The sequence below is a fragment of the Mus caroli genome, chromosome 4 (assembly GCF_900094665.2).
Source record: "Mus caroli chromosome 4, CAROLI_EIJ_v1.1, whole genome shotgun sequence".
In the NCBI taxonomy this organism is placed as follows: domain Eukaryota; kingdom Metazoa; phylum Chordata; class Mammalia; order Rodentia; family Muridae; genus Mus; species Mus caroli.
In genome coordinates, this window is record NC_034573.1 from 131,478,822 (window position 1) to 131,489,545 (window position 10,724).

Sequence of the window (10,724 nt, forward strand, 5' to 3'; positions counted from 1 at the left end):
GCCCTGTGATCCATCCAATAGCTGACTGTGAGCATCCACTGATGTGTTTGCTAGGCCCCGAGCACTTCTTGCTCTTGCAGAGGATCTGGGTTCAATTCCCAGGACCCACTTGGTGGCTCACAACCTCTGTAACTCCAGTTCCAGGGGATCCTATACCTTCTTCTGACCTTCTCAGGCACTAGCCATCTGAATGGTGTATAGACATGCATGTAGGCAAAACATCCATACACATTTAAAAAGGAAAGAAAAGGAAGAATAGCTTAATACACCTCTTCTCTCCATAAACACCCCTTGAAAATCAATCACGGCCGGGCGTGGTAGCGCACACCTTTATTCCCAGCACTCGGGAGGCAGAGGCAGGCAGATTTCTGAGCTCGAGGCCAGCCTGGTCTACAGAGTGAGTTCCAGGACAGCCAGGGTTACACAGAGAAACCCTGTCTCGATAAACCAAAAAAAACAAAATAAAANAAAAAAAAAAAAGAAAATCAATCACTATGAACTTGGGGCAAGAAAACACAGCGATTGTCCCCTTTCCCCAGTGCCACATTGATTTAAGAGTGACCGGCTGCAGCCACGCCTCTGTGGTTAAGAGAGCACTTGCTGCTCTTGCAGAAGACCTGGGTCAGTTCTCAGCACCCACAGAGCAGCTTAAAACCACCTCTATCTCCAGCTCCTGGGGACGAACGCTCTCTTCTGGTCTCCATGGGCACCGCTTGCATGCAGTGATGCACATATATGTATTTCTGTACATACATGTGGGTGAATACTCATATACACAAAACACCTACATCTTAGAAAGAAAAGAGGGTCACCTTCTGTTTAAGTGTGTCCTAATGGAACACCTTACCCAGTCCTTCCAGTTCCTGGACCACCTCCTTCCAGACAGGCTCGATATGGATACAGCTGAAGCACCAGTCTGACGTGATCTTGATGAGGTAGGGTCTTCTGAAGCTCTCGGGAAGCACCTCATTCACGTAGTGTGAGAAGTGCAGCAAGTACTTCTCATCGCCCGAGTCCCGCCGCTCCGAATTGAAGGGGAAGTGGAAAAAGGACTCATCAAAATAGAAGTTCTCGTGGAAATGGCGGAAGCGGTGTTCGCGTTGCTGCTTCTGGTAGCCTTGGTTCTCACCGGCATCACCATAGTGGTCGTAGTTTGTCCTCTTTTCCTCATTGGACAGAATCTGTAAGGAAGAAGAGATGGAGTCCAAAGGGCGAGGCAGGTGGCTTACCAAAGGACTCTCCTTCCTCAGTCTTGTCTTTCAGGACTGAGGACTGAAGCCAGGCCTTGTGCACACTTGGCAAACCCTTAACCACTGAGCCACACCCGAACCCTAAGTGGCTTTCCTGTAAGCAACCTGAAAGATGGAAGTATGTTTCTCAGAAATGTATAGCAGGGACGCTAAGTTCAACCTCCAGCAAGGCTGGGGGCTGGGGAGGAAGGGAAGGAGACTGACTAAGATCTGACCATTCCTAAATCCACATGGCAGGGGAGCCAACTCATGCAAGTTTCCTCTGAGGTCTACATGAGTGTTGTGGCACCTGTAAGCCCAGAAAATACACACATACACAGAGTGAATAAGTTCATCTCAAACTCCCTAACAGAGACGTTAAAACTCCCAGAGTTTATTTGGTGAGATCGTCACCCTCATGTTGACATTAAAGCTGTCAACCATCCCAGTAAACATCAGATAAGATCTGACATATGACATCACCAGGATCCACCATAGAACATTACCCTGGCTGCACCACTGGAGAGAGAATCATTTGGACCAAGGAACGCTAACCATGAACATCAGTAGGTGAGCAATGTGTAGTCTAGGGCCTTAAGCACGAGCTGACTTCAGCTCTCCCGTTGATGCTTATTTCATGTCGGTCAGGACACAGGGGTGGAGGTCAGTTCTCTCCTTCCACCACAAGGGCCTACACAGGTCCTTGGGCTGGCCAGCAGGTGCCCTTACTCACTGAGCCATCTCACCACCGACTTTGCCTTATTGAAATCTAGCTTTGAAGACTAAAATTCAATCATGGTCTTAGGGTGATGAGTCACGGTCTGCTGAAACACAGCATTACGACAACTCAGGCAGCCAGGCACCCACTGCTTATGTGTATTCTAGGCCGTGCTACTTAAGCTGACATGTTGGAGACTTACCACAAGTCTTGTGTTTTGGTTATCTGTAACCTTGTGTGACCAGGCAAACTGGTGTGAGATTCTTTAAGCTGTGTCTCTACAGTCAGGACAGACAATCTGTCTGGGTAAGTGCACAATTCTTAGTAAAGCTTTCAAAGTGGGCTGGGTTTTCCAGGAGCGACAATGTTCTGGCACTTGCTTTGACATGCTGGAGGGGGCAGAGATATTTTCTCTAACATTATGAAGAAACTGGGGCTGCCTGTGGACACTGTGCCCCGCTGAGCTGATGTCACAGAACTCACCAGCTCTGGCCTGCTTTCCCTTTATCTTGCTTTGTGTATGCATTTGTACTTCTGTCTGCATGTATGTGAGCTCAGGTGCTGGTGGAGATCCAAGGCCAAGGTGTGCTCAGTCACCCTCCACCTTATTCTTTGAGGCAGAGTTGAGCTCTCAGATAAGGCTGGTCTAGCTAGGCAGCTTGACCGGGGAGCCTTTCTCAGCACTGATGCAGGGGGTTCTGCAGATCCCAACACTGCACCTCCCGCGTGCATGGCCGAGGTACTGAGCCATCTCCCAGCCCCCTCCCCCATCTTCTAGGAGCAAATCATGCAGTACTGAAGTGGCGGATGGTGCGTACCTCGTATGCCTTGCTGATCTGAATGAACCTGTCCTCGGCTCCAGGGTCTTTGTTTTTGTCAGGATGCCTGAAACAGAGACAGAAGCCAGTGAGGATGTTTTGGACGGCCATTTTATAACCTTACACACACAGCTCTCAGCATCAGAAGTGAAGGTTATCTGCTTAGGATCTTCCTTGAAATAAATGGTAGAAACAATCAGACGACCATATGCGTCACACGACCATAAAAAAAAAAAAATCACCTCTACCGCAGGCAATTTCCTCTCAAGTGCTCCAGCTGGGCACATCAGAGAACACCACAGCATGCTACTGAGGAGAGGTGACATGTGCCCCCTCATCCTTTTCCCAGGCATGACTCACTCCTGCTGTCCCCAGGCAGGAGTGCTCCCTCTTGGTGTCAGGCTCTTCCTGTAGGTGCTTGGCTTGGTTTTCCTGAACGCAGGTAGTGGATGTGGGCAAAGTTGCAGCGTGAGGGGATGGTCACACTCCCTATGCCTGCTGCTCACTCTTAGGTCAGAATCCAGTGTTTGCCCTGCCCTGCTGACCCAACTCTGCCTCTGACTGGTTACTTTTCCCTACATGTGGGTAACGACTTCAAGCCATGGGCAAGCCGTGAGAAGGCTGAGAGTCCTCGCAAGGCTATTTCAGCTAGCCTACTAGCTGGCACTTGCTGATTCTACAAGAAGCATTTTATTCTGCATTTTTTCATGTTTATAGCCATGTTATCTTTGGGAAATAAGTCTGTTTTTTGAGATGGGGTCTCAGGTACCCAGGCTGGCTTTAGACTCCAGTGCTTCCTGTCTCTGCCCCAAGTATGGCGCTGCAGGTCTGCACCTCCTTCCGCTGGCAGCTTTGGGAATTTTCCGGAGAGCCGGGCGAGCTCCATTTGCTTCCTTGCCGCCCCTAAACTGAAATCAGATTTTCACAGACTTTCAATGGTCCTGGTCTCAAGAGACTGTGACTATTTGACCCAAAAGCTCAGTAGCTAGCTCAGGCCGGCTTCACACTCCTCCTCACCCCCTGCCTCTGCACTGTAAGGGCTGGGACGGCAGGCCTGCCCTACTATGCCCAGCCCCACTTACTCTTTGCTGTTGTTTTGAGGCAGGTCCCACCATGTGGCCCTGGATGTCCTGAATCTCTCTGTGTGGATGAAATTGGCCTCAAACGCACGAGATCTTCCTGCCTCTGCCCCAGAGTACTGGGACTAAAGGTGTGTGCCACTGAGCCTCACCCCATTTACATTCCATATAATCACTTATGCCAACCTCAGGAAATTTCTTCTAGCAAACACTCTGGGAAGAAAACAATTCACAGGGAAGTAGAAAACACCGACAACACACACACCAAATCTGCTGAAGTAAAAAAAAAAAAATCTACAAATCACTAAACTCATCCAAGCAGGAACACTGAGTGGGCTTTATCCCCTATTCTACTCTAAAACCAAGGAACTTCAAATGGCTTGAACTTGGATATCACCCTGCCCTTAACCACCGAATCCTTGCCATAAACGTCAGTAAGGTTAAAAAACAAACGTCAGGTATGCACACCGAATACAGCAGGACTTAAGGGAACGGGAAGGCAGCCCAAAGTATGCTCCTGACTGACTAAAATATAAGCTGTCACTATTCAAACTCAGGTTAAGGATGAGTGGATCAAGGGTGCACACCTGCAGATGATGACTGCAATCAGGAGCTGCGCAGGGCAGGAAGGGAGGAGGGGCTTCGCAGCAGACCAAGACAGACCAAGGTCGGTGGCAGCTGGGTACGACAGGTTAGCTGCGAACTAGCTGAGACCTCTCCAAGTTGCAAATACTTGGAGAAGGGAAGTCCAGCCCTAGGTGAGTACCCTCCAATACTGTGTTCAGAGAATGAAGTAGATTCATGAGCTGCCTTATGCCGGGCAAACTTTCCATTTCATGTGAAGAAAATACTGTATATGGGCTCAACTGACTATCAGCATGACCTCTAAAGGAATAAAAATGAAGATGCAAAGAAGTAATTTTTCTCAGCTCAGAGTGAGCAGGGCTGATGTGCTCTGCCTGAGCAAACCATGCTACACCCAGTCTGCTTCTCCTAAGGGGCCTTGGTACTCTGCTAACACAGATGGCAAACCCATGGATTTTGTGTGCGAGAAATACAGTTTTCCTGACAGGAAAAAAAAAAAAGTCACTTCCCATGGTTTCAGCAGGCATTCTTTGGGGAGGTCTAAGAAACACTCAGGAAAGCACTTGAGAAAATACGGTCCAAGTGCTAACCATTTCCCCCTGTTATGCCTCACTCCGGATGTCAAGCAGGACTATAATGCCACTTTCAATGTTACTATGAAACCATCCAGAGGGGACACAGACTAAAGTGAGTGAGCAAACACTGCCTGGGCCCAAACAGTAGAAAACAGTAAGACAGCACACACGTGCAAGTGAATACAAAGTCAATGCACAAAGCCAGCACTGTTCATTTGTACGGTCATGAATTACTCCAGCAGAGACTCCAACAGGAAGATGAGGGCATTTAGCCAACAGCTGAACACCTCTTAAAACTTGAGACAAAGGTCAAAGCTGTCCACTGCAGGAGGCCCGCATCCTGAGCTTCCATTCTAGATACCTTGTCCAAAGAAGGCTGTTAGTTATGAACTAACCACAGACTGTTGTTTTAAGTACAGAGAGGCAGGGACCTGAAATATTACTGAAAGCCAATTTGGCAGAGAACTTCTGGAAAGAGGCCATGCATTATTCGACATGGTATTTTCAGCATCCAACTCTAGATTCCTCAAGATATGAATGTAGCCCCAAATATTATCCATAACGTTCTTCATAGCTTTTACCTTTACCACAGTTAGTTTAAAATCAAGCTAAATCTGCTCATTGAGGAAAAATATTGTCAGCCAGAGCCAGGCAAGGTTACAGATTCTCTGCATGAGGCAACTTTATGGCTGCCCTACTTGACACTACTTCTTGCTCAAGCACTCACCAGCTCACTTGTACTCATTGACTGCAAAGTCAAGTGCCAGCAGGAACTGGCTGATGGTGTGGGAACAAACTGTGGGCGTGAGGGGCAATGCACGGTGCCCACCTCTGCGATCTGACTTCCCATGTGTAAATCAGGTTGAAACATCTCTTTCAAGGGCTCGTCAAAGGAGTACAATGAGACACACAGAACCTGGAGGTGAACGGGCAGCAGGCACTCGATAATGGTCCTCCTGCTAGGCTCTCTGCAGCTTCCAACGCCTGTCTGCCTTTGTCTGAAGCTGCCCTGGGGGAAGTCGGCCTAAAGCAAGTTTACCTCTCACTGTTCCCTAGATGTTACAACCCTGATAACAACAGGTGAAATTGTGGCTGCTCTCAGGAGCACTCCTAGCACTGCAGAGGCAGGGGGATCTCTGTGAGTTCAGGGCCAGTCTGCTCTACATAGTGAGTTCTAGGCCAGGCAGGGCTACATGCTAAGACTTCTGCCTCAAAAAGTTCTGGTAATTCTCTTAAGGTGTCTTTAAAAATACAATACACTTGCTTCTTGACTCTATTAAATTGGAGGGCAAAAGTACGTATTCTAAACATTTTAAAAGCTTAGAGATTTAGAAAATAAAACGAGAATAAAGCTATTTGTTCCCTGTAGCATTTATACTCATAAAGAATTGCTTTCTAGGGGCTGGAGGGATGGCTCGGTGGTTAAGAGAGCACTTGCTGCTCTTCCAGAGGACCAAGGTTTGGTTCCAGTACCCACGTCAAGCAATTCCCGACTCCCCGTAACTCCATCTCCAGTGTGTTCAGCAGGCTCTTTTGAGATATACACATAATTAAAAATAAAATATTACCAAAAAGACCCAAGTCAAAAAAGCTGGGTGGTGGCACACACACCTTTAATCTCAGCACTTGGGAGGCAGAGATGGGCAAATCTCTGAGTTCAAAGTCAGTCTGGTCTACATACAAAGTGAGTTCCAGAACAGCCAGAGCTACACAGAGACGCCCTCCCCTTGCCCCCGCCCCAACATACACACACAAACTCTCTCACACACAAAGGAAAAATATGTTTAAGAACCAGAAATCCTCTACATAGCACACGAGGGCCGCTCACCGCCTTGCTTCCGTATTTGCTCTAGCCTCAATACTTTAGGCAGTTCTACAAATACACTCAACACAGAGACAGACAAGTCACCCTCTTTGAGGCTTCAGCCACCTGCTGACTGCCTAGCGGACGTTAAACTTCCGTTCTTGGGTTCACCTACCATTCCCGAGCGAGCTTCTTATATGCCTTTTTAATGTCAGCCTGACTGGCTGTGCGGCTGACCCCTAGGACTCTGTATGGGTCAAAATCCAACGCAGACAGGCTTTGCAGGATCAGAACCAGAACCATCAAGAATCGCCAGGACACGCCCAACCTTTTCAATTCCATCTCTCTTCCTTCCCAGAGCTGAAATGATTAAGAGGTAGTTTTAAGTTCAAGAGACAGGAACTTGAATGGTCATGCTTTTTAAGGTAGGGAATAAAGATGTTCAAATGAGAGCTAAACACGAGATTTTTTTTTTAAAGGGAATGTGTCAATCTAGTTGACCCTATCTTTAAGACAAAAAAGACCACTATTTTTGAATATCACACACAAGAACTATTATGAATTAAAAAAAAAAAGACAAGTCAGAATAAATTAGAAAAGTCCTTTTAAAATTACTGGAAATGAATGCTCTGAAACAAGTGGTGACTATGAGAATATATTTAGGATATCCAGGAGAGGATATCTCAAATGCACCATTTCATCTTTCATAATAATAAACTTAAAATAACTGGCTTCAGAGTAGTTGAGAACGGGTCAAATTAGCTCACAAACTCATCATGATTTCTCATGTACTAAATTACATTCTGGGATCATTGTGGCATTTCTGGACACTAAATAGACATAAAAGTAAAACACCTTAAAATAACTGTGCAGTAATATTCAGAAGTCTGCTATTATTAAGAATCCAGCTTCTCATCTAAAGAGAACAGGAAAGACTAGAAGAATAGGCACGGCTTTCAAATGTTTTCACTACAACTCAGCTGAGGGGTGGAACTCAGTGTGGGTTTTGGAATAATCCTGGCTGGTTGATAAGGAGATAGCATGGACCTGGAGATACACACACTCACACAGGGGGCTGTGATCTTTTATACCATACCCTGGTTTTATGGGTCACATTTATCTTGACCTCACAGTGTTTAGTAAGGTTCTGTGGCTGACACCTTACTCAGGGGGGTTGATTTTGACAAGTGCAAGCCATAAACCCTGCCTGGGAGTCTTTATAAACAGTTGACCACTGTTTAGAACTGCACACATGCTAAGTAAAGTCCACAAGCAAGCCAGTTCCTATTTCTCTTTTAAGACAGCCTGTTCTGAGGTACTGGCTAAACTCACCCAGATTGGGGATCAGATTGTGGGGGAGGGGGGCTGTCCATCACCATTCTAGGACCTAAACCTGTGTTCTTGCTGATAGGGTGTGACTAAACACCAGCACCTAGCAGGATCTTTATGGGGGTGGGGTACAGTAAAGTGGGTAAGGGGTTTACTAAGCAGAATCCACAGGCAGGGTGGGTGAAGTGTCTGCTGCGGGAGTGGGTGAGGTGGGGACAATTTTTGGCTGACGTTCTCCAGCTCCAGGGGGCCGGCCACAGGACTGGGGACGCGCTGGCCAACAGGTAGCCCTCGGCGTCCCCAAGCGCAGGCGGCGGAGGTTCCCCAGACGCTCCGCAGGACCAAGTCCCGACTCGGGCGCCCTCCCGGGTCGCGACCTTCCGGGAGGCGGCCCCCTCCCCCGCCGCCCCGGTTCCTGTCGGCTCCCGGGTCCCCCCGGGGCCCAGCGCGGGCTGAGGACGCGGAGGATCTGACGGGAGATCCCCCAGCCTGCAAGGCCCCGCCGCGCTCGCGCGTCAAGCCGGGAAGGAGTTACCGGGAAAGGGCACCGGCCCAACCGGCCGCAGCGTCCGTGCTCCAGTGAATCCGCCGGGGCCGGCGCTTCCAGTCCACACCAGAGCACCTGGGGAGGGGAAGGAGGCGGGGCCCAGGCCCGGGGCAGTCACGTGTCACTTAAAGACCCCACGCCTGCGATGCGCGCACAGACCGGTTTAGGCCACACACGCGATGAACCTATTTTGGCCTTGACGGTCACCGTAGGCACGTGGATCAGGCGCCGTTGCTATAGGAACGGAGAGCGCTCTCTGGCTGGGTCTGAAAGCTTGCTCTTGACCAGCGAGGCCAGAACGTGCCTTCTAGCGAGGCGGAGTCGCTATGCATCACGGGATACCAGGAAGACCTCCCGAAACCGGGGAGGGGTTTCCACTGGTTGCCAGAAGATGGCCCACATCTAGCAACTGTTGCTAGGACGGGGACGCAGTCGCTGGTCCCAGTTTACTTTGACCCTATTCATAGAATCCTAGAGCGTCAGCGTTTGAGGCGACCTTAGGGATTCTTCCTAGTTCAACCTCTTCATATACTGAAGTTCGGAGAGGGCCAAAGACTTGCCCGAAGCTTAGAATCCAAGGCTCCAAGTTCAGTACATCGACCCAAGGATGTTCTAGACTGGGATTTAGACAAGAATTGAGGGAAAGCCGGGCGTGGTGGCGCACGCTGTAATCCCAGCACTTGGGAGGCAGAGGCAGGCGGATTTCTGAGTTCGAGGCCAGCCTGGTCTACAAAGTGAGTTCCAGGACAGCCAGGACTGTACAGAGAAACTCTGTCTCGAAACAAACAAACAAACAAACAAACAAAAGAACTGATGGAAGAGGGCGTGGTGAATAAGGCTGACTTTTTTTTTGTGTGTGTGCCCGTGACCAAGGGCTCTTGATGTATTTTCTATTCCATGCCTCGTGTTGAGTGAGTTCTTATGTAATTGGTTTCTAAAACACTTACCTACTAGCATGCTGTTTTTGTTGTTTGCTTTTGAGACAGGGTCTCACCGTGTAATTCTCGCTGGCCTGGAATTTACTAGGTGAACCAGGGTGGTCTCAAACTCAGGAGATCTGCCTGCTTCTGCCTCCTCAAAGAGTGCCGGGATTAAAAGCCTACACTACCATGCCTGACTCTCTCTTTTATACATTTATTGCATATCGTTGTTCTTCGGGCTCTTTCAGGTAGAGCTCTTTCAGGTAAGCTCCTGCAGGTAGAGTCTCACACTTTTCTTGTTCAGCATTGTATCACTGTCTGCACAGACCTTGGTTTGTACAAGCTGCCAGTAAATATTTGAATAGTTAGTTGCAAAATGAATAAAAAATGAAACTAAAGCCTATCGTCGTTCCCTCCCTCCCCCGCCCCCAATGTGGGCAATAAAGCGAGGGCCTCGTGTATGCTAGGCCAATGCTCTGTCGCAGAGCTGTATATCAGTCTGTGCCTAAGGCTTTGCTGCTCAAGTGACCTATACTATACACAGTTGTTTTGGATTGATTTTCTGCACCGGCACCAGCAGACCAATGTGTACTCACTCATGTTTATTTTTACCAAGCTGAAACTAGGTTATTTAACCGTCTGAGAAATCAGGTGGCAGGGATAACTGCCAAATCCCCAAACAAGTCAGTTTTAGCCAACGTGGTGTATCTCCTTTACTTTGGGGCAACTAACCCCCTTTGAGTTTCTCGTTACTGCTTTCCCCAGATTTCCTGTTTGTAAATTCACCCCAGGTGCTTCTCCGAGTGTGCATCCTATTTTATGGAAGGAAGTGTTGCCTGATGCCCAAATCAGGAAACAAGTGTTATATTATCTTTTGACATATTCCAAGGTGGATTCTTGGCTAAGAGTCTATTCTGGTTCTGGTCAAGCTGTGAGATCCCTGACACATGTCTACAGCTGTCATCAAGGAATAACTATATCCCTGTCAGGAATGTGGCAGGGATGATAACATAAGGCTAGCAGAGAGAATAGCGTAAGGGGCTAGCACAATGCCCAATTACTTTTTTAAAAATGTGTTTATTTAGTTAACACATATATGAGCACTCTGTCTTCATGCACA

At 48.2% G+C, this 10,724-nt stretch overlaps 1 protein-coding gene across 2 annotated transcripts in view; it reads right to left on the reverse strand.

Annotated features, from left to right (window-relative positions):
* The window catches only part of Dnajc16 (DnaJ heat shock protein family (Hsp40) member C16), a 29,704-nt gene extending 20,691 nt beyond the window's left edge, over positions 1 to 9,013 (reverse strand). For both annotated transcript variants that reach the window (XM_021160549.1, XM_021160548.1), the window contains exons 1-4: positions 8,673 to 9,013; positions 6,984 to 7,168; positions 2,766 to 2,832; positions 848 to 1,181 (exon numbers count right to left, since the gene is read on the reverse strand). In XM_021160549.1, the coding sequence (XP_021016208.1) occupies positions 848 to 1,181; positions 2,766 to 2,832; positions 6,984 to 7,150 (568 nt within the window). In that variant the 5' untranslated portion in view covers positions 7,151 to 7,168; positions 8,673 to 9,013. The remainder of the gene's footprint in view (positions 1 to 847; positions 1,182 to 2,765; positions 2,833 to 6,983; positions 7,169 to 8,672) is intronic.
* Between the last annotated feature and the right edge of the window lie 1,711 nt (positions 9,014 to 10,724).